The sequence below is a fragment of the Eumetopias jubatus genome, unplaced genomic scaffold (genome assembly GCF_037043125.1).
Source record: "Eumetopias jubatus isolate StellerSeaLion01/CBP00866 unplaced genomic scaffold, mEumJub1_p1.0 scaffold_8, whole genome shotgun sequence".
NCBI lineage: Eukaryota > Metazoa > Chordata > Mammalia > Carnivora > Otariidae > Eumetopias > Eumetopias jubatus.
The window spans coordinates 95,899,395-95,922,993 of record NW_028274814.1 but is presented as its reverse complement, the minus strand read 5'-3'; the positions used below and the strand labels follow the sequence as shown (position 1 = coordinate 95,922,993).

The 23,599-nt window shown below is 43.2% G+C and overlaps 1 protein-coding gene across 1 annotated transcript in view; it reads right to left on the bottom strand.

Moving 5' to 3' along the window:
- Positions 1-6,450: 6,450 nt before the first annotated feature.
- MYRFL (myelin regulatory factor like) overlaps positions 6,451-23,599 on the bottom strand; it is a 112,827-nt gene continuing 95,678 nt past the window's right edge. The window contains exons 16-25 of the mRNA XM_028110742.2: positions 22,558-22,643; positions 19,721-19,795; positions 19,588-19,640; positions 19,279-19,458; positions 12,857-12,919; positions 12,134-12,221; positions 10,099-10,173; positions 7,234-7,354; positions 6,830-6,904; positions 6,451-6,537 (exon numbers count right to left, since the gene is read on the bottom strand). Coding sequence (XP_027966543.1) covers positions 6,451-6,537; positions 6,830-6,904; positions 7,234-7,354; positions 10,099-10,173; positions 12,134-12,221; positions 12,857-12,919; positions 19,279-19,458; positions 19,588-19,640; positions 19,721-19,795; positions 22,558-22,643 — 903 coding nt within the window. The remainder of the gene's footprint in view (positions 6,538-6,829; positions 6,905-7,233; positions 7,355-10,098; positions 10,174-12,133; positions 12,222-12,856; positions 12,920-19,278; positions 19,459-19,587; positions 19,641-19,720; positions 19,796-22,557; positions 22,644-23,599) is intronic.

Genomic DNA, 23,599 nt, shown 5'->3' with positions numbered 1-23,599 from the left:
GAGCACTTCTCGTGTTGTCGGGCTTCTCGTGGCTAACTGGGCGGCCATCTGGCTGGTGCACCAGATGGGGGATGCCTCAGGAGGGTCCGGAATGATGCCCTGCTCCTCTCGTTCCCTGGAGTCTGGCACACAGGAAGACCTCCCCAAATGTCTCAGTGAAAGAGCGAGAATGAGCCAACTGTTACCAGCGCTCGGGGCCCAATGTGTGAAAGATGATCTACAGTGGAGTGTCTTCCCAGAGGACAGCGGGCCCCTTGTGAAGTAATGAAGGCTTTTGCTTCTTAACATAATCCTGAGTAGCTTCTCTACTGCAGATCATTCCAGGGACTGCTCTTGAGAGCCAAGAATATCCACCCTAGAGGGAAATGTTTTTCAGTAATCGTATAGGATGACAGGCCTGAGGTCTTACGACTCACTTCAGGGGGAAAACCACAGCAGCCTAATTGCTGTCGTAATACTCCATGTTTGGATCTAATATGAAACATTCACTAAGTGCTTTATAATTAATCTGCAATTAATTTAGATTCTTCTGCAGTTGTGCTTTATGAAAAAAAATTCAGCGGTATAAATATAAATCACGAATAATAGGCAGTAGCTGACTATCAGGGTCTGAAATCTTCTAACACGCAATGGGCTGTGTGATTTCCTCGTTTCTATTGGAAGTCATTTAGAAGTGACTTAAAGGTGTTTGGAGAAGAGTAATAACATCCTATTATTCCAAATCATAACAATAAAAAAAAAAAACCACAGTGAAAGAACAATTCAAATCTGGCTTACTGTGCCATCTTGCCATATACCCTGGCAAATATGAGGAAATTTTTTATTTACCCACCTTTCACTTCATAAATGTTAATTGAGCATCTACTGTGTGCTAGGCAACATGGTTTCCACATGAAGAAGATGGCGAATGGAAAGGTAAGTCACTTCCCCTGAGCATAATGGACTGAAGCTCATCAAAAGAAGTAAGGATTCCCAGCTTATTTACTTGTTCAAAATAATGTCTTCCCAAGGACCCTTCTTAATGTAATCTTGCGGTGTTCCCACAGCACCTGCCGCCTCACGAGACTTGCCACGTCACGTCAGTTTGGCCTTCAGTGTTCTCAATGACTTATGTGGCAGGACGATCCTGGGTCTGATTCTGCACCCGGGAGAGCGAAGTACCCGAGATGACACCACAGGCCAATTATTGAGTCAGGCCCCAAACCGGGTTTCCTGGTTCTGACTCCGGTTCTTTTTCCAGTTCCTCTGCAGTTAAACAGGAGGTCAGACTGGTGCGGCCAAAAATGGCTTGAGAACTCAGTTCTGGCCAAGACGTGTTATCGGGAGTCTCTCAAATGTGATCTCATTTATACGCGGGTGGGGCCATGGAGACATTGAAGGATTGAGACTGTGATCTCTGGAACCCACCCTTCCCTCCAGTTACGTGACGAAGACTTTCCCCATTCACGGAACCCAGCCAAGGAAAGATGGGGTTGGATGCGGAGCACCGCGGGGAAATTGGGGGTCCCCGATGCTGCAAGCTTCTGACAACCACCATGAAAAATGCACTAGATTCTGAATCCTCGGGTACTGCTTAAGAGCTCATCTGGCTCTTCAGAATCAGACACAAAAATCAATGACACGTGTCCTTGAAGAAATGAAAGCCCAAATGCTTTTAGCTTTGCGAGTGAAGATTTTCCTCAAGTGTTCCTCGGCCTGCGGCTGGTAGTTAGCCTTCTTAAGTGAGCCCTTCAGCCCCAGTGCAATATCAACGGACGGAACTGAGTGGCCACTGGAGAGTCCCCTCCTCTCTCTCCCTCTGCCTTCTCTCAACTCTGGGGTCGCAACTCAATGGTCTCAAATAAATCCTCTCAGTTTACAAGACCTGGTGAGTGTAAACATCACTTACTGGAGCCATTGGCCTGTTAATGCCTTTTCGGTGGGTCCATATCTGAGTTGGTGATCTCTTGCAACTCCAAAGAGTCATGAAGAAAGGAAAACATTTCCTAAGGGTAAGTGATGTAATGCTACTGAGTCGTCTCCCTTTGGAATTCCTATGTTGAAGCCCCAGTATCCAGGTCTGTGGAGATGGGGCATCTGGGAGGTAATTAGGTTTAGGTGACATCATGAGGAGAGAACCCTCATGATGGGATTAGTGCCCTTCGAAAAAGAGACACCAAAGAGCCTGATTCCTCCCTCTTTCTCTCTCTCCACCTGCCTGCACAGAGACACAGCGAGAAGGCAACTGTGTGCAACACAAAGATCGAGCCCTTGCCAGATGCTGAGCCTGCTGGACGTCCAGTCTCCAGCACTGTGAGAAATATACTCCCGGTGTTGGGGCCACCCAGGCTTAAGTCTTGTGTGGTGTCCACACTGAAGAAGATAGGTCATATAGGGGAAAGGGATGAAATGTAGCACCAGAAAACCTGGCTCATCTCTTGTTCTTACTTAACCTCTTTGTGCCTTAGTTTCTTTATCTGCAGAATGGGGCAGTGGAAGTCCCCTCATGGCCAACATCACGAGGTTGTTTTGAGAATCCAGCCAGAGGAGGTTTGGGAAGGGCTTTGTAAACTGCCAACAGAATGGCTTTTTTGCTCTTCTGTTGGAAATCTTTAATAATGTGTTGCTGGGAATCTGCCATTAAAGTTGAAATCCCAAAATTGTTTAGGCAAAAGAAGTAAAAATAAAAATGGGAAAAGAGGTAGGTTAAGAGCTCTACATTTTTTTTTCTTTTAAATGCTGCAGGGTTGAACTCATGCATGCAAATTTTTAAGTGAATTTTTATGATTTGGTTGTCTAAAAATCTGATAGAACTTTCAAAATCTTGTAGAGTTTCTTTAATAGAACTCATAAAATTATCATAATTCTACTTGTTTAGATTATGTGATTGTGTTATATTTTATAGTGTTTATATTTTATATTATATAGCATTTTCTGACATTGGGGGCAGGTAATTAAATTGATATGCAGAATCTGACAAAAATTGGCAAAGTAGTTACTGTATTTCATATACTGTAACTAAGATATAAGTGACCTGAGGTTAAATTATACCTGTTTTTCAGGATTGAACTTATCCTATGTTATCACAAATGGCAGGGTGGCAGCATGTGATGCAGCCCAGCTCTTATATAGACTTCTTTTCTGACTTTTTTAAAATAATTTTTTTAATTTTAGATATTTAGATTTATAGAAAAATTGTGAGGCTAGTACACAGAGTTCCCATAAACTCCACACCTCATTCCCCCTATTATTAACATCTTTCACAATAAATGAACCAACATTGATACATTTATGAAAGTCCATACTTTATTGAAATGTCCTTGGTTTTTATCTGCTACCCCTTTTTGGTGCCAGGCTCCCATCCAGGGTACACAGCGAATTCATGCCTCCTTAAGCTCCTCATGCCTTTGACAGTTTCCCAGACTTCCCTTGTTTTTGATAACCTTGAGGATTTTAAGGAGTATTGGTCAGGTATTTCATAGAATGTCACTCTGTTTGGATTTGTCTGAGGTTTTGCTTATGATTAGAGTGAGGTTATGAGCTTTGGGGAGAAAGATTTATAGACATTACTTAAATTTGGGGATATTCCAGTAGAGAGTCAGGCAATTCTCGGGCATAAGGAAAAATCTTTTGACCTGAAGCAGCATGGTCCACAGTGGACATCTCACAACTGGAGAAGTGCTTCAAATACAAAGAGAATCTTCCAGCAGAGTTTATTCGCCTAGTAGGCTTAACAAATCCCGGGATGCCACAGACTGCCACAGGTCTGTTCACTGTGTTAAATCCTCCCTCTCTGAAGACTTTCAACACCGTCTCCTGTAGTACATCCTTTTGTGTTGTGTTGTGTTGTGTTGTGTTGTGTTGTGTTGTGTTGTGTTGTGGTGGGGAAAAGACTTTTGGTTTTGTGATAGAATTTAATTTGAAAACAGTACTTATTTGAGAGAAATCCTCTTTTGGCAATGTTACTGAGCTACATTAAGTATCTGAAGCCCCCATGTTATCGGGAACGTAAGTGCGTGAATAAGAGCACGGCGTCTGTGTGCTGGAAAGAACTCTGTAATCCTGCTGCTGACCAGATTCCTTTCCGAGCGGAAGAGTCAAATTAATGGAGTCTCTCCCACACCAAACACCTGGGATGCTATGAAAAAATGGAATGGAAAAATGAAGGCTCTAGATGCAGGGCATGCTGGATAGACTGGTATGACAACTGAGGACAACCAAGTCTGAATTTGAATCCAGGCAATTGCAGGAATCCTGAAATCCTCCTCCCAAGAATTAACTACCTTATTTAATTTTCCACAAAGGCTATGCAGTTAGTAAAAGGGGGAACAATTTTCCAAATACAGAAAAAATACAAACCTTATGTAACACATATGCGTATGCTGTAGCTGAAGTTTGGTTTTGACAGTCGACAAACGTGCCTTGATGTACGTGTGAGTGGTCCGTGACTCAATCCCTTTCTGATCCCATTGTAATCTTTATAATGATTCTGTTATGTGCAGTTGTAACAATAATAGCTTATATTTATTTACAGCCTATCTGTGCTTGACATATTTAACTCATGTAATCCTGTCTAGATACTCACTCTCCTCTTCCTTAAAAGAGGAAGTTGAGGCTTTGAGAAGTTAAATATCCTGCCCAAGGGTACACAGATAAGGCCAGGATTTGAACTCAAGGCATGGACTGTTGGGATCCAAAGTGTCGCGTCCTACTGGGCTAAACTACCTCTGTATCATTGAGTTCATTTCAAAATGCCTTCTGGGAGAGCAAAGACCATATCTCTTCTTTTCTTAATAGGTGGGGTCTCACAATTTCCATTCACGTGGCACAGGTTTAGTAATATTTGAAAATAAGGAAGAGGAGGATGTGTTACCACTACTGATCATCACTGTTAATTAAGGTAAAGAAAAAAACATCAAATACTCTCATCTCCCAACTGACTCCCAGGCCAACAGTAAGATAGGGGAAGGCCAGCCACTCAGCAGCCTTGTCACCTGGAACTAGAGCTAGACGGGCTCAAATCTCCATGTCCTAAGATACAGTGTATTAATAGAAAATTTGAGGTATGGGAATGGCCAATGATTGCCATTGAAAAGATAGAAAGATAGTTTGTTACAGTTCCCAAGAGAAGGGGATATGCCACATGTTGGGGCGGGGGGCACACTAAGGAAGCACCAGGGTCAGTCAGGAGGCTGAGGAAGCTATGGGCAAGGGCCTTTATTGTGGTTTCTATGGGAAGGAACAGGTGAGGCAGGGTGAACAGGCTGGGGATTGGCTTGTTCGAATAATTTTAGCAGGCTCTGGGATACAGGGGCTGTGCCTAGTTGTCTGGTACCTGTCCCTGATGTGGTTAGGGCAGGTGGAGTGTGAGAGCCTGACACAGGAGGTGGGTTGCAGTGTGGACTCTGGACTGGTTGGTTTGTTATTTGAAAAGCACTCATGGGCAAGTTGTTTACTCTCTCTAGGAATTGTCTAACCCTAGGAGGTAGAGTCCCACTAGAGACCAGATCCCCAAATGTCAAAACATCGGAATACAGAAAATATAAGACATGGTTGATAGTCTCCAGCTAGAGGATTTCTGGCCACCCTGAGTTGGGGAACGCATACAGACGTACCCATAAGCCAGAGAGAAGTATCCAAAAGCTAATTTAGCTGTAAACAATGGTGATGGTTACAAATGCCCTGTAAGAGGAGCCCTCGTATGTGGAGGAAAAACAAAACAAAAACCAAAAACAATGACACCTGGAAGAGTAAATGTAACTCTCTGGGCCTACATTATCTGGGTTCCCTTAAAAGACTTGTCACAAGTTAGTGCTTCACAAGAGAGAACAGAACACTTAGTGTCCGTCAAGCATTATAGGGTAAAATTGCAACTTTTTCTCTTAAATCCAATTCATTAGCAAGCTACGTACTGTACTCTAGTGTATACAGTTCTCTCCCTCCCTCCCTCCCACTCCTTCTTTCCCACAAACACATAGCAATAGGTTGCATAAATGTGAGCTCAGCTATCAGACAACACCCATCCATCCCCCTAACACACACCATATCACACATCTCAAGAGTCTGCTTAGTGGGTCCAAGCTGACATGGCTGAAATGAGCCTTTTTATTTTTCTCAAAAGCTACAGTAAGAAACACATCGCACAAAGTAAAGTTAGACCTGCCTCTTTGACCTCATAAGACTCCTTAATACCAGAAGCCGTATTTTCAAGCCCAACTGTGCTGTCTCTTCAAGAAATGTTTTCTTCATTGTCCCAGTAAAATCAAAGACCACATATCTCAAGTTGCAGCAAACACTTTATTCTCCTCATTAATGGCTCAAAACTGTTGGAAGCCAAAGCCTGAAGAAGTCTTATGGCAATAAATGTGAATTTTTTCAAAGAGAAGAAAGAAATTGCAAGAGGCTATGTTTCTGTTGACCATATTTCTGAGTATTTTTCTTTGGCAAAGTCCTCAGCCAAACTCGAATAAATTAGACACAGTGGCGATAGAAGTAAAAGAAGTAATCTGTAAAGAATATCCCCGCAAAATAAGGATCCGTTGAACAGTCCGCTAAATCCTGTCAGAACAGAGAAGAAAAAAGGAATGATTAATGTGAGAATTAGTTAAAGTAATTGATGGATTAATTGATTTAATTTCTTTCTCCCTGGAAAGAAAAAGGCAAAAAAGAAGAAAGAAAGAAAGAAAGAGAGAGAGAGAGAGAAAGAAAGAGAGAGAGAGAGAGAGAGAGAGAAAGAAAGAAAGAAAGAAAGAAAGAAAGAAAGAAAGAAAGAAAGAAAGAAAGAAAGAAAGAAAGAAAGAAAGAAAGAGAGAGAGAGAAAGAAAAAGAAAAGAAAAGCAAGCAAGCTTACCGGTGCAGCTACACGGAAATGGTACATGCTGTCAAAGAATGGGGCCACAGCGAGGCTCCAAATGTGCTGATAGCCCTAAATAATGAATGAAAGAGAGATCCATTTCATAACCACATGTTACACTCCGTGGGAAAGACTAGTCTGAGAAAGCATTTCTTTGACTCCTCTAGGAAAGGTATCTGTGGCGACAGCTTTTGAGAGGAGTTGCTAAAGCAGTCTGCAGCCTCTGAAGGACACCTGGAAGACGCTGAGCAAAGCCCTGTGATTCAGGTCAGCCAACGAGGAGAAACCCTGACGGGCAGCTCATGGCTCCCCTCTCATGTAGGGAACAGAGGCTGTGCCACAATTCTAGACACACTTCTTCAGGAACGGGGACGGAATGCCCAGGGGCTGGAAACCGTTACCTGTGTCATCTCTTGGGAGACTTCTTGGCGGCTTTGTATCCCTTTGGCTCCCCTTTTGCCATGGAAACATATATTTCCAAGGGTGAATTTGCACTGGAAGACTATCAATGGCTCTGTTGTGCTTCGAAAGACAAAGAAAGAAAGAGCAAAGGGAAAGCCGTTACCAGCTATGCTAAACCACACCTTGATAAAAGGGGGTACCAGTGGGGACGTGCCTGGGACACCATTAGGTTACATGTAGGCGTGTTATTACACAAAGCTCATCGATGCCAATACGCCTGTTCACATCTCCTTATTACAGAAAGAAACTCAGTCTCGGATGATTACTGTGATAGACAATGTTCGTGTTCCCCTCCTCCAAATTCATATGCTAAAATCCTAACCTCCAGTGTGATGTGTTGGGAGGTAGAGCCTATGGGAAGTGATTAGGTCTTGAGCGTGGAGCCCTCATGAGTGCGATCACTGCTCTTCCAAAAGGACCTCAGAGAGCTCTCTTGCTCCTTTGCCAGGTAGACACAGTGACCGGCCTTCTATGAAACAGGAGGCAGACCCTCACCAGACACCAAATCTGCCGGAGCCTCCACATGTGGCTTCCCAACCCCCAGAACGGGGGAAAGTAAATGTTTGTTAAGGCACTCAGGCTATGGTGGTTTTGTTACGGCAGCCTGAACCCATCAAAACAACCTGAGGGAGCATATGACAGTCTCTAAGACCTAATCTCATCACTGAAATCACCCCAGCAGCAGAAGTTCTTATCACCATAGATCTTAAAATAACTTTTGGGGGCACCTGGGTGGTTCAGGCAATTAAGTATCTGACTCTTGGTTTCGGCTCAGGTCATGGTCTCAGGGTCATGAGATCAAGCTCCATGCTCAGCAAGGAGACTGCTTGAGATTCTCTCTCTCCCTCTCCCTCTGCTCCTCCGCCTGCTCGTGCTCTCAAATAAATAAATAAATAAATAAATAAATAAATAAATAAAATCAGTTTTGGAGATATCCCTTCTCTTTTCACTGGCAAATGAATTTGCATCTACTTGAAGTTTCCAGGATTTCGGATTCTACAAACCCCTGATCTGAGTACATACTGTTTGAAGCAACAAGGTAAACAAAGAGGAAGGGATGTGGGGCTGAGTCCTGTTAGAATTTACCTACCGTCACAGCTATCAGAGTGGAAGGCCTGCCAGAAAGAATGATTCTCCTCTGGAGGTTAACCCATTAATTATTACCAAGAGGATGAGATCCATCTGTCTTTGGAAGTGATCTTTTTGCACAAGTGGGACAACCTACAATCTCAGTTGAGTATGTGTGTTATTTTTAAGTCACCCATATTAGGAAAACAGTTCTTAAACTAAAAAGCCTGATTCAGTGGCTCAAGATGGTCTTCTGCCACTTCAGGAGATACACCATTTTGGCTTATTTCCTTCCATCGAAGCTAGGAATGAATGACGAAAGGCTATTCCAGGCTACTCAGGGAGTGTAGAAGATAGTTCATTTGGCTCTTGCTCTGTGTGAAATGTGATGCGTTCTGAGTCACAAAATATTTGCTGCTTGAAACAAAACTTTCCAAGGCAAGCAGTTGGGTCCAGTGTCATCAACTCACTGTAGAAGCAAAGTTGATGAGAGAAAGAGTCTGAAGCCTGAGTGAAACAGAGGACGGGGCAGAGCAGTGGCAAATGGATGGAGGAGGAGGGAGAGAGCTGGGGAAGCAGAGGATGAGAGCGGAGGACAGAGGAAAGGGAAGGTGAGAGGAAACGTGGAGGGGGCAGAGAAGGAGAGACGACAATCTAGAGAGACACACACACACACACACAAACATCTATCTCCCTGGTGAGTAGCTCACTGCATAATTTGAGTGAAGTGGGTCAAAGTCTTAAAGTACCGTAATTATTTTAAATAGTTGGTAAGAATAGATTAAATTAGAGCTTTGTGATTTTGAAGGAAAGGTAGTCATAATAAAAGCTACCATTTATGAAGCACCTACTATGTGCCAGGAAGGGGCAATATTCTTACATCTCTCATTTCATCAGGAAGGCAGGAAAGTGATGGTTTAAAGGATGGGCTGAGTTTCAAACCCAGCTCCATGGCTTACTAGCTGTGGCTTTTGGAACAAGTGTGTTTGACCTCTCCAAACCTAAGTGTTCCCATCTGAGAAATATAAACTAGAAAGGAAAAACCGAACTCGAGGGTTACTGTGAGGATTATATGACCCGCTATTAAGGTGGAGAGTGTCTGGCATATGCTCTGTGCTCAGCAAATGGTAGTTACTAATTTCACTACTATTAACAGTGATTCCCACAGCAGCTCTACTTCTTATGGTATTATTTCAAACTGATTTTATAGATAAAAACAGCTCAGAGAGGATAAGTGGTTTCTCCAAAAGGTTATAGAATTAGTTAAGTGGCAGCGACAAAATCTGGACCCTGGTCTGCCCGACTCTAAACTCTGACTCCTTGAACTCCTCTGGGGAAGGGGGTGGTGTCTGCGTTAGCACTGCTGACAGGAGCTCACAAAAATGGGCAGCTCCCAGCCCAGGGGGCTATGCTATTCCTCTTGCCTCCACCCCAATTCGAAGGGACACAGGGGCAGTCTGCAGCTTGTGAGCATCAAACCCAAGGGCACTCCCATTTTACAGGTGTGAGTGTGAAGCCCATAGTCTTTCCATTCCACTGAGGGAGGCTGGAAGACCCCAACCTTCATTTTGAGGATTCCTCCCCCAAGCTGGCCCACCTCTCAACCCAAACAGCAGCAGTTGACACAGACTGATAACTTCCCACCCTCCAACTTACTGATCAAATTGGGAGGTAAGTTCAGACTTGCTATTCAAATAGTGACAGAGCAGAATTATTTTCTACAGTTATGCACTTACTTGATTTCCAGAGAGAATTTGACATTGGTAGGTGTGTGCTTATTAACAGGAATATTGTAATTGTAATTTCCAGCGCTGATTATGGGGAGAAAAGTAAAACCACAAATCAAAATACACAGGAAAGGCTTCAAAAGTCTTTTGTTACTCATCATATACTAGGTAAGCTGTGAAATATTCTATAGCAAACACAGAGAATCAAATTTAGCACGGTAGAGCTCTATGTTTTTCAGAGACGTACCTGTCAAATTTCAAAGTGATCTCTTTTAGGGCTTAATATACAAACTACACCACAAAGATTTATGGTGTGTTAGAACACACAGACAAAATGATGGAAAGCCAAATCCCAGGCCAAATGCATAACACCGTGTGCACAGGAAACGACTCTGGTCCCCGTTAAGGAGACACAGATTTCAGGAGACAAATGAGGCAAAGACCTCAAACCAACAGTCCCTCTGGAAAGGAGGACTGAAAATAATGAATAACAGCTTCTCTACCCTGAATCACTCCCTTTTAGGCAACATTAGCAGGAAATACCACACACTTTCAGAACTTGAATCTACTAACATTATGATGGTCCTAAACCCCATTCTGTGATGGAGAAAACTATAGCACAGAAGTACATCCACAGACACTCCTCCCCCATGCTCCCTGGAAGGGAACTACCTGGGACAAAGGGGTGCTTCCTGGGATTCCTCCTGTAATGAACACTCCAGCAGAAAAGCAGAGTGTATCTAACACAGATCCTTATGACCTGGCCACACCTTGAATTATATGGAGAAACAACTTAAAACCAGATACATTGGAAGAAGAGCTCTCGTCGCTTTAGATTCTCTTTAATCAATCCTAAAGTAAGTTGTTAAAAATAATAAAGCAGAAGTAAAAGGAACTGATCTCAATTGGGATCAGAAGAGCCTTGTTCTACGGGAAGAAGCTGAGAGAAATGGAATTCACTTCCTACCATGTACCTCCTGGCATCTGCATGCTTCACGGCAACCCAACTCAGTAGCCTCGTCTCAGAGATGAGAAATGGACACTCAGGGGAAATAAACACCTTGTTGAAGTTCCGGAATTTGAAACGAATCATCCCACTCTACTTCATTATGTCACCCTAGCACAGTAATTAATGTCTGTCTCCGACTTGTTTAAGCTCACTGAAGCTCAGGTTCCTTAACAGCAGAGTGGGGATCAACCAGCCTCAGGGATTTGGGGAGAATTCCATGCGATAATGAATGTCAAAGCCATAAACAAGTCATAAAGCACCATACAGGTTATTTTTAAAGCTCAGGGTCATCAACTTGAAGTCTAAGTTACATCAGGTTGCAAAAGAAATCAGGCTGAGAATCCCAAGGATTTGTGACATCAGTTCAAAGTACAGGGTCTTGCCTTTCACTTAGCAGTCACCCCATAAATATTTATCGGAGAAAGAAAAATAAGTCCCAATTTTTAATCCCTTCAACTTGCATATTGTGCCAGCTGAAGCTACTTGTAGTCTGTGCTTAGATTCTAAAGGCATCGTTACCTGATGGCGCATAATAGACACGGAGGTTGCTGATAACTTTTACAATATCTGGATCTTTCCCCTCCTAACTGAAAAAGCCAAGACAAGCTTTATTATTTAGCAATTAAAATAATCCTATTCCTTGTTATTAAAAGGTATAAATGTCAGCTCATTCATTACTTGGAGCCATCAGTAACAATGTCTTTCTTGTCGATACAATTAACCAGCAGCCCTGTGCCTATGGTATGTGTCCCCAGAGAGTCAGCCACAGAGCTGCCCCCTAAGCTTTTTGCTTTGGACTTACCCATTAAAACGGGAGGCTGGAATCATTGGAGCCATGGTTTATTGACATTTGCTAATACCAACCATTTTATGATTCCCTCATCTACCATGTAACAAATGTGTTTTCACTTAAGGAACAATGTAAGCACACATTGATTTTTACCATGTACTTTTAGCTTTCATTCCAGCCTCAGAAACCCAGAGCCCTGAGTAAATTCCAGAAACAATCGGGGTAGAATGGGGAGGCTTACCCACCTGCACTGGAGGCCTCTGCCACAATACCGATGATCTATTACTTGCTGGATTTCCATGATTTGAATAGAACTAATGGTTGTATCAATCCCTGAATTGAGAAGAAATAGAGAAAGTAAACTCTTCTGCAGAGGAGAGTACTGTGCTTCAGCAATGTCTCCAAATTACCAAAAGTGAAAGAAGGGTTTCCTAGGTAAATACGTTCTGTTTGCATTCAAATGGAAAACGAGGGGGAGGGAAAGGGAGAAGGCTTTTGTTTTTGTTGTTACAGTAAATTTTAAGAAAACTCACAAAAGTCCAGGTTCCAGTAGGCAGCCCCATAACATCCAAAAAAATTTCTGGACCCTGGAAGTCCTACTAAATTGACATTTATTGAAAATGGAGGGTGCAATGTGAAATGCTATCTGGCCAAGAAAGAAAGCTTTAAAAAACTTAGAAAACAGAAAACAAGCTAAAAGTACAGTCAGAATCCAAGAAGGTAGGAAGTTCAAAAAAATTATTCAAATCCATGGAGATCAACCTCCACTTGTCTAGTAGTGAGCGACCGTCTCTAACGGCTCCTTAATGGTTAGACTGACATTGATTATAAAAATGTAATCCCCATGAGTGTTCAGGGCAGGTTGCATCCTTTGTCCCCGGTCCTCACTCCTGTAATGCTTTTACAGCCTGTTGCTTCTCTGCCCAGCTCCCCGAAGTCAAAGAATAGTCACTTAGATGTAAACTTACAGTCACTCCCCCAGTCAGGGCTGGTTAGCGCATCTCTTGCCAGGAATGACAAGCTTCTGTCTTCTGAAGAGGAAAAAAAAGTCTGTCAAACTTCAAATCTTGGTCAGGATGAGAAGAAACCCAGTATGTGCCCCTCTGTCTCTGTCAGTTGAATGTTTCCACACCCTTTCTCTCTCCTACCTTTCGACCCATCCAATGCCTACCGCATTTCTTATGGATCTAGTATGTTCTCACCTTCCTCCAAGAAGCCATCTGTTTTGGGCTGAATTGTGTTCCCCAAACTCTTGCGTTGAAGCCCTAACCTCTCAGAATATGACTGTATTTGGAGATAGGGCCTTTCAAGAGGCAATTAAGTTAAAATGAAGCTGTTATTCTGGGCCCTAATCCAATCTGGCTGGTGTCCCTCCCTCTAAGAAGAGATTAGGACACTGGAGACACCAAGGACGGGCAGAGAGGAAAGACCTTGCAAGGACGCAGCACAGAGGTGGCCATCTGTGAGTCCAGGAGGGAGGCCTCAGAAGAAACCAGACCTGCTAACACCCTGATTTTGGACTTCCGGCCTCCAGAACGATGAGAAAATAAATTTTGTTGTTGGAGTTGCCCAGTCTGTGGTACTTTGTTATAGTGGCCCTTGCAGATCACACAGCCCACTCCGTTCTGATGTCACGGCATTACTGCCGAACCATCCAGGTGGTGATCAGTTAGGGATTTGTCACCACATCAAAAGCATGTCATCTCTGTTTTATTACTTAACTTGTATGTATTTTGCCCTTTCTTAACAACTCCAGAATAGGGAACCTCTATTAAAATTCTCTGATTCCTCTGTAATTCCTAGCATAATGTGATCCACACAGGAAAAAAGAGAGGTGCGGGGGAGTGGGGGAGGGGGAGGGAGTGGAGCTGGCTTGTGCAGAAGGAAGCGGGGGAGTGGTTTTGCCCTGTCATAGCCAAAAAGGCATTTTAAAAGCAGTTTTGGAAAGGTAACTATTCAGAGGATTGTTGTTAAGGTTTGGGGGGAAAAAACATCTTCTTAAAGTGAATGGTTGAAGGCAATCATTTAGTGGGTTACTAAACAAGTCTTTAAAAAGAATTTTGAATTTTTTTTAATTTGCTGATTTTTTTCCTCAAGTATATGTACTGTTCATTGTATTCCTTCATTTGCATTAAATAATGTTTATATTTTTCAACATAGTTTGGGGCCAAACACAAAGACAGTAACCTCATTTAACAAGAGACATAAGTTAATACAAGGTGTGCTGCTTGCACAGGAAGCAAAGAGGGGTGAGAGCTAAAACAAGTTTCTATTTAAGTTTCTGTGTGGAATTTCAGGAAAGCAAACGCTAGAGTGCACGTTACTTGGGCGCCATCACTCCTAAGTAAATCTGCCCTGGTTAGTACTTCCTACACTAGGCACACGGGCTTGTTTACCTGCCCGCAAAACTGACTGTGAGCTTCCAGAAGCCTGCGAGCATCTTGTGCACCTTGCCGTCGCCCCAGGCAAGGCAATCCTAGGCTCTCTGCAGGTGCTCAACAAATATTTGTGGGAGGATGGAAGGAAGAGGGGCAGGGAAGGAAGAAGGAGAGTCAATCATATATCCTCCAGAAACATGTTTCCTCTTACACACTCAAAGGGGAAATTGCCCGCAGATGGGTGCAGAGGGGATGCTGGGAATGGACATGGGAGCCTGAGCTCCTTCATCCTGTTGGCAAAGGGGAGTGAGGCAGAATTTGAAGGAGAGGCAGGTTTCCTGAGCATCTTGCCTCACATGAGCCTTTTCATTAAAAAGAAATGAATCTTGACACATGAGGATTTTCTAGAAAATTGAATATATATTTCCCTTTAGATATAAATATATGTGCTGTCCAAAAGGCCTCTAGATTTCTTGGATGCCAGCTATTCCAGTAATAATTGTCAAGCACGTGTCCCCTGCTATGAGTTTTGCTTATGATTGCTTCCACAGAAGGGTATGAATTTATACGGCAAATGAAACATAAAAAGAAGGGGAAACCAGAACTTCTCCATCCTGTCTGTTTTCATCCTTTACCTTTTTTCCCCCTACTTTCCCACTGAATTTGCAGGAACAGAGCTCATTATAAATTTTGGCAACAGGATTACAGAGTTGCCTCATTTTCACAGAAGCATGTTTCCAGGTTCCTGGAGACATAGAATCCTATGATAGGATTTAGTGTCTGATGGGATAACGGTAGTTTTAAAAACAGTAATAAAAAGGTAAAGTTGAGAGATAATCTTGCAGATTAGAATTATGAAAATGGCTTTTCAGATGCAGGATTGGAAATAAATTTTAAATCTCCTATAGAACATCTCCAATTTGTCACTTCTCTGAGGCAAGACTATTCAATTCTGAAAGGCTAATTATTGGAAAACCATAAATTCTCCTGTAGTCAAACAGGGGCAGCTCTCATTTTATAAATGCCTTCCAGTAATATTCACTATAAACTTAATATACACTCCCAGTGGTTTTTCACTGTGAAGCTGGAGATAGATTTCTCAATCAGCGGAAAAGATCTCCCAATAAACTAAATTAGAAACTTCTGGAGAGGAGAGATTTAAGATGGTGTCCAACCAAAGCATATCCTGTTGTGGTAGAATGTGTATATAGCATTACTTATAAAATTGTGCTGTATGGCTGAGTTCCAAAACAGCATCTTGGATACCTTTTTCTTTCCTGATTGAACCAGACTCATGCCAAGAAAAAGTCAATGAGCCCAACCAATTGATGACTGTGTCCTTTAACACAGGGAGCCAGTTTTTTTCCGCCATTTGCTCTTCTCAGAGTTCTGATCTCCAAAACAAAATAAGCATGAATTCTCATAGCCTTTTAGTTTTGTGAGATTTTTAAATCTTCACCAAAATTCTTAACATCTGTAGAATTCCATAGATATTCTCCTCATAAGCTCTTTACTTTTTCATATCTAACTCTGTCTATTTTTTATTGGTTCCATAGATTAAAATCTAATCTATCACACTCAGTTGGCTCCTCAGAGGGGAAGCTCAATATTCCAAAATACCCACTCTCCACCTCTTGATTAGTCTTACCCAAGCCTTTTATATTAAGTGGGGAGAGGGAATAACCTTTCTGAAAGACGTTTTATACAATCAGCTTGGGCCTAAAAGAAAAATAATGGCTTGCACTCAGCATATCATAAAAATGCTGATTTCCCTTCCCTTATTTTACTAGTGGTCTTACTCCTTAGGAAAGAAGCTCATAAGTGTGTTCTGGGGCTTAGTAAACTGCTAGATATTACTCTTCATCCTAGAGAGTTGTTCCAACTTTTTTTTTTCTTAACCCTTGAATTTCTTTTTTAAACTTTTATCCTTTAATTTTTTTTAAAGATTCTATTTATTTGTCAGAGAAAGACAGCGAACACAAGCAGGGGGATGGCAGGCAGAGGGAGAAGCAGGCTCCCTGCTCAGGGAGCCTGACGCGTGACTCAATCCCAGGACCCTGGGATCATGACCTGAGCCGAAGGCAGAAGCTCAACAGACTGAGCCACCCAGGCATCCCTATTCTTTAATTTTTAATTAGTTGTTAATGCCTCAGAAACATCTGTTGAAAGAGTTTGCCTGGCTTTCTTTGCTTTCAGATTTAGGAACCCCAGGGCCATACAGTGCCCAGGACAGAGGGGAAGGATGGACCAGCAGCAGAAGAGAAGAGGCTTTCTTTACACCCCCAGAAACACCCCACATCAGGGACATCTCAGTGGCAATAGGCAAACTTGGGGGAGGGGAATGCCAAAGGGACTTTCTAGAACCACAGAGTGAATACTTTCAGCTTCCTCTAGAGTTGATCCCTGGTACATGTGCACACAGTGCCAACTAAATGGAGGCACAATGGTAGATGGGCAGAAACCCAGGACAGGAAGACAGGGGACTCAGGTTCCTGTTCCACCTTTGCTAGTAACTTACTGCAGAACCTTAAGCAAGGTCCTGGGCCTCCATTTCATCAGCTGGAAAATGGGTGAGCTGGTATCAATCAGAGGTTTTCCTGACCCGATCCTTGGAAACCCAGGTGATTGCATAAAGTGGTCAGTGGTGTCTGCGCACTTGAAAAGTAACAACTCTCCCACGGATTTGTACTATCCTTCAAATGTTGCTGTAGGACTAACAAAAATAATTTGACTAAAACTTAACTGAGTTTAAAGTAACATTCTCCTTTTATGTATTTTCTCAGTCAAATAATTGTAAAAGAATAATGAATTAATAGGAGATTCTACAGGTCAAAAATTTAGGTACCACTGGTGTGCTGCTCTCGGACATTCTACAACACTCTAAATCCCCAAAAGTTTGCAGGTTTCTAGAAGGTGACAGTGAAGAGAACACGTAAATCCTTTCTATCTTTCTCCAGCTAAAAGAGGGAAGAGGGAACAATTCTGCCCATGTATCAGGGAGCCTGGTAAGACAGGACTTACATTTCACTTTTAGCCAGAGAAGCTGGTGACTGTGCCTAGGAGGACACAGCCAGGCACTGTGGAGCAGCCCTTCTTTCTCTAGGAGTCTCTTCAGTGTCCCCCACACTTAGGCAATGTAAGACATGCAGGCACCCAGTGCCCCAGAGAGGAGAGCAATAAACCTTCATCCAGTTTGATAAGGATGCTGTGCCCTCCATGTGAAGAGCTGGTTGCTACAGGAAGGAGTTTGCTCAAGGGGTCAAGAACATTTTTGAAAATGAAGATTGGATCAGTCCATGACCTCTTCCTGTGCAGGATCCATGGTTACACATCTCTCATAGGTGGGATGGTCTCTTCTGAGGACTGCTCTCAGAAAAGGCCACAGAGTACACCCAAGGTGGACTCCCAAGGTAGGAGAAGGGTTTACAGCCACAAGGGTTCATGTGCTTTTGCAAGAGATGAAGGCTTTCGGGGATTTTTTTTTAAAACAGCACTGGACTTTTCCATATTTGAAACTACGGAGAATATGATGACAGAAACACGTTCATTTCTTCACGGTGAAGCTTTATCTTTGCCCTATAGTGATGCATCTGTTCCCAAGTTCAATCAAAAGTAGTTTTCATGAGAAAAACAGTGCGAGCATTGCCTCCTACAGGTGCAGGGAAAAACTCTCTATGCCTCACTCCTCATTGGAAAGAAAGGAGATAACAGTGTCTATCTTTTAGGCTTGTGGGGATGGAATGGTTTATTCATGTAGATATCTTACGGCTGTGCATTTGTATATAGTAATAGCTCATTATATGATGATGATGATGATGGCGGTGGTGATGGTGATGATGATGATGATGATTCGTAAAAGTTATTCAACTCTAGGTTATGCAATAATATCAAGAGGAAAAAGAAATCACACTGTTGACCCCAAACTTCAACCAATGACCATATTGTATGTGTCAGTCATTTGGACTGCTCAAAAATATTCTAGTTCATCTTCTTCTAGGCATACGTTAGGTCTGCACTTTATCAACTGTTTTTAAATGAGACATGACCAATGTCACTCGTTTTAGCCAATAAAATGTAAGCAGAAGTGACACGTGCTACACCTAGGTGGGAGCATTAAGAGCCGTGTTCTCTTACCACTGCTACAGAGATTGTAGAAATACAGATTGAGATGGAGTCTCCATTACATTAGTTAGGTTCTAAAGGATATGATGAGTGAGAGCCCTCTTTTGATCCACATTTGACATAGAGAGAGAGTCAAAAATAAATTTTTGCCACATGCCACTGTTATTTGGAAGCTGTTGTTGCCACAGCATCGTGATAGATAAGCCATGCTAATATGTATGTATTGCTATTATTGTCATCATTATTCTATAGACTTGTGGATGTGCAGAAGGTTCCCAAAAACAATAATGAATTAGTATACATTTGGATTACATTACAGAGATAATTATACATTTGGATTACATTACAGAGATAATTATAGTTTTAACCCTTGATCAAGCCTCCATAATTTTTTTAACATGAAAAATCTGCTTCTTAAAAAAATTCTGTGTGTGTGTGTCCCTAGGAGGAAGAAGCAGATATTCTGACAGTGGTTGTGATTTTCAGACTTGCAGCTTATCCTGAACTCATTAGAGTTCCAAAGCCTTTTACATTTTGCCCTACTTGGTTTGGGCAGAAAGCCCAGATTCGACATCATTTTATAAGTTCTAAGTGAGCCAGAAAATCTACCCAACCACTCAGGATTACTTTACATGTTCTACTATTACTAATTTTGTTGGCAATGGACAAATGAGACAAATGAGATCTTTTCACTTACTCAGCCATAATTTCATCCCTGGGCAGGGAACTCAATATTATAAGGGGACTTGTGTTTTTAAAGAGCTTGCCACCCCAAAGAGAAGAGTAGAACCATTGTCTGGAACCATTAACAGATTAGGCAAGTAGATATTTGCAAAGAAAAACACGTCAGGTTTCAGAGTCCTAGATGCTTCTCTTCGAACATCCTTTACCTGTCCACGGCCTCTGATGGGTTTCCTCCTCCTGAGACCACCTTCGTGCAGGACTGGAGGGGACTCTTCTCTTTCCCTGGATGGGGCAGCAGTAAGTCTCCTGACAGGGCAGGATCTCACAGAAAGTGATTTCTGGTACTCGGAAGGAGGACGGTGTGGTCACCAGGGACGTATTGGGTGCTGCAGAGCATTGGGCAGAGGGGAGGGAAGCGACAAGTTTCACCTGAAAGGCTGGTTCTTTTGTCGACAATTCACAGGAAACATGGGGCTGGGTTTGAGAGTGAGGAATGTGAAAATCTTAAATCTTACCTGTGAGAGAGGCTGTGGGCGGCAGGGCTGGTTCCCGAGAGCTTGTGATATTGCTGGTGGAAGAAAACAACGTGATTACCGAAGGAGGCCTTCAAGAATCCTCCCCAAAGGAAAACAAGACCAAAACTCTCACCTCGGAGGGAGATTTGGGGCACGTTGGTTTTGATATTTTAAGCTAAGTATGTACAGGGAGACTATCGTCAAGGCACTGTTAAAAAAAATAAAATAAAATAAAAAAGAAGAAGAAGGAAGCATTATTTGCCAGATTTGAGTTCATCTCCATCTCACACAACCGGCCGGCCGGAGATACACTGTCACAGGCCACACAGATGGGAGGGGTACGGCCTCGGCTGAGAGTCATACCGTGAAAACCAGCACAGTTCTGCTTCAGGGCAGAAGGCCCTTGCCTTCCTAGAGCAAAGAGGCTCTGGGGTACTCCGCACTGATGGATTTTTCCCGAGAGCAGCCCCCTGGCCCCACAAGCTGCCTCAGAAGCATCTGTCACAGGTGGAAGATTATGAGAGGAAGCTGTAAATTGCTGGAGGCAAGCCCCTGCTCCTTGCAGGAAAAAGTCAGAGCAGAGTTCACATCCCACTGGCGGGGGAGGGGGGGTGTTTTGCCCTGTGGCCCCGGGAGGGGAAAGGCCACACGGGTTTAGTCAGCTGTAGACGCCAACCCCTTGGCTTCTTCTCTGACATCTTCCGGCTGCCTGTCTTTTCAGAGCATGAAACACCAAATCAGAGGAGAGAGGAAGGAGAAGAAATGCAATGTAGCATCCATTTCCATTTCCACACTGTGTGACTTCAAAATAATGACTCTGTCTTTTTCCTCCAATTATCAGAACTTACATATTCAAACAGAAGCTTTTCTGAAAGGTTCGGAGCCCTGGGAAGCTATTCTCCACAATGTTCATGCATCCAAACACCTAGCATTTTCTTCTTGCAGGGGTGTCTCTGGAACTCTCTCGTGAGCCGCACAGGAGAGTCCACCAACCACATTACAATCCCACTGTGCGCTGGGTCTGACAGAGGGTGACTGACTTGACTTGCTGCCAACTTGACTGTACACCTGGCTCCCTAGACTCGACTCCTCGTTATGTTGTTCCCATTCAAAGATGGTGGGTTTACTATTATTAAATATACATGAGGAAATGTGCCATGCATTTGAATTCCACTCATAAGGAAAAAATTTCCAGAGTGTTCTCAGCAGCAGCTGGTTACTGCCCAGCAGGCACAACCCCGTCTGGGGAAAGTGGTGCTGAGCCCCAAAGATGCCGTCAGACAGAAGCCGTTGTGTCGCCCTGGCAACTGCTTGCTGTGATCCAGTCTCCCTCTCTTTGTTCTCCCTCGCTCTCTATCTCCCTATGACTAATCCTGAAGAGCTCTTTCTAATTTGTCTCTGGCATCTACTTCAGTGCATGACCCAGAGAACTTCTAGAATTGTAGAATGACATGGACATCTGTTCCTTTCTTTGGGGGCAAATTCTGGATTTGACCCTTCTTGCCACCACAGGCCAGAAACAAAATAACAAGCCCAATAACCTCCCACTTATGATCTTAGTGGTCAACAATATTGGAATTCGTAAGATAATTCTGATAAGCATGTTTAAAAAGCAGCCTCTGTGCATCAGAATTAGACTTCCTATCACCCTGCCGCTGGTTTTCCTGGGCCTCCGCCTCTCTAGAGAATGCTACTACGTATGTCTGCTAAAGTGGATGCTCACACTCTCCTAAGCGGGGAATCCCTGCAGAGGACAGCTCACTTAGGAGAGTGAGAGAAAGGCAACAGCTTCAAATGGGAATTCTGTGTCGTGGTGTCAGATATTAGGGGATGTTTTGTACAGTGGGCAGTAGCAAGTGGAAAGTTGAAATGCTGAGGGGAGGGAATGGTACAGAGAGAGACTCACACTATCTTCTATAGCTAGGAAGCTGCGTTAGATCACGGAACTACCAGCACCGTGGCACCGCCCCTTACTTTGTCTCTGAGAACGTCGGTCTCCCTTCAGACAAGCCCCCAAGGCAGTCCTTTCTAACACTCATAAAGCATTTTTTGAGAGATAGATAAATACCCCTGTGAAAATACCCCTGCGACCATGCAAATATACTGAGAAGAAGAAGGCCTAGAGGACATAGGCAAGAGGACCGAGGCCTGAAGCCTGAGGGGCCATCCCAGCGGCAGGTGCCTGCAGACCAGAGCCCCGGGGAAGAGCCCTGAATTCCAGTAAGGGATGCCTCTCTGGGCCCTGCAGAGGTCCGATGGCACTCAGGTCCCCCACTGCAGCAAATTCTTCGTCCTCACTGTGTTTGCTTGCTTCCGCTGCTGAGTACATTTGGCTGCAGATGCAATATATTGTAGATCTTGGGGTTATCTCATAGTCCCTTTTGTGTGATGTCTTCCCTGAAGAATCTAGAAGAAGTCTAACAAATGGGAGTGTCCGGGGGAGAACAGATTGTCCCTGATTGCCCTCTCTCTCTGTTCCCCCAAGTAGACAGGAAAGAGAACTAACAATTTCAGGCAATCATTTGTAAGACTGACACACACACACACACACAGCATAGTGAGCTACTAAAAATTATCAATTGATTGAAAAAAAATCATCCTTCATCTCACATTTAAGTACAGAAAGCCCATGTTTTTTTCTTCAGAATAGGAGTTTAAAAAGGGCCCCCTCGGGGCACCTGGGTGGCTCAGGTTAAGCGTCTACCTTTGGCTCCTACATTGGGCTCCCTGCTCGGCGGGAAGCCTGCTTCTCCCTCTGCCACTTGTCCTCTCTCAAGTAAATAAATAAAATCTTTTTTTTTTAAAAAAAAAGGTCTCCCTTATCTCTAACCTAAATTCAAGGTCAATGCCCAGGTAAAGGGCTCCCTGTCTTCAAAGCACATAGGTCAGTCCCCAGTTGACAGATGAGAAAAGGAAGATAGGAAGAAAAAAAAAGAGCTTGACATAGCACAACACTGAATTTTTTCTTACCAAAATGCCATCACAGCAATGAGAGTTATAACCAAGGTCTGGAAAACCCAGTTAGGACACAACTGTTTTTTTCCTGAAAAATAAACCTGTAAAAAAGATGCAGTCAGGAGCCGTGATAAACCAGCAATGCCAGTGTGAGAAGGTCCCCTGAGGTGGGCTGGCCGGGGCTCTCTCTCCCGCCTACATCTTCCTGCTGTCTGCCCCCCAAAAAGGAAGTTCTTCCAAAGCCTATCTCAAGCGTCTCCCTTTCCTTGACACTCCGGCTTATAGTCATTTGTCTTTTTGCTGGCATACTGCAGGACCCGTGTCTGAGCCATTCATTTGGTGCTTATTCTCGAAGTTTTATGAGAGCAGAGGACACATCAGACAAGATACTCTCAGAACCCAGATGTTCATCTCCTTTACTACAACACTTTGGAAAACCAAAAAGTCTTCAAGATATGATGGACTAATTTCCAACAGAAGAGTTTCAGGCATCATGACACATCATGGGAAAGACTTTTATGGTCCAAAAAAAAAAAGTACTCTTTAAATCATACACATCAGTATTCAATACTGCTACCTATTTTTAAGGACAGTTCTGAGCCTGTGTCTTATTGACCCTTACACCCATTCAACAAACATTCATTAAGCACTATTCTGTATAACACTATAGGGAATCTAAAAATAAGTAAGTTACAGTCTCTAGGAAGCCAATGAGGCAAACCTCTAAGACTGATACATATTGGCATAAAAACTTGCATATGAGGAATGGGCCAAGAACTACAGAATAGACAGCTGTGTAATTGGTGGTGAATCTAGCTGAAAAGACAGGAGAGGTTTTCTGCCCACTTGAATAAGGTGCCCCTGAAATGGGAGCTTCACTGCTAACGCAGTAGGGAGTGTTATGTTTGCTTCCTTCTGCGGGGTACAGGGTAGAGTTGCGCTTTTGGTTGGAAGAGAATGGGAGGCTGGTGGTCGTTAAGAAATAGTTTAAAATTGGTCTTTACTTGAATTTCTTGGGCTGGGTATCTGAGTAAATAAAATGTTCCACAGTGTTATA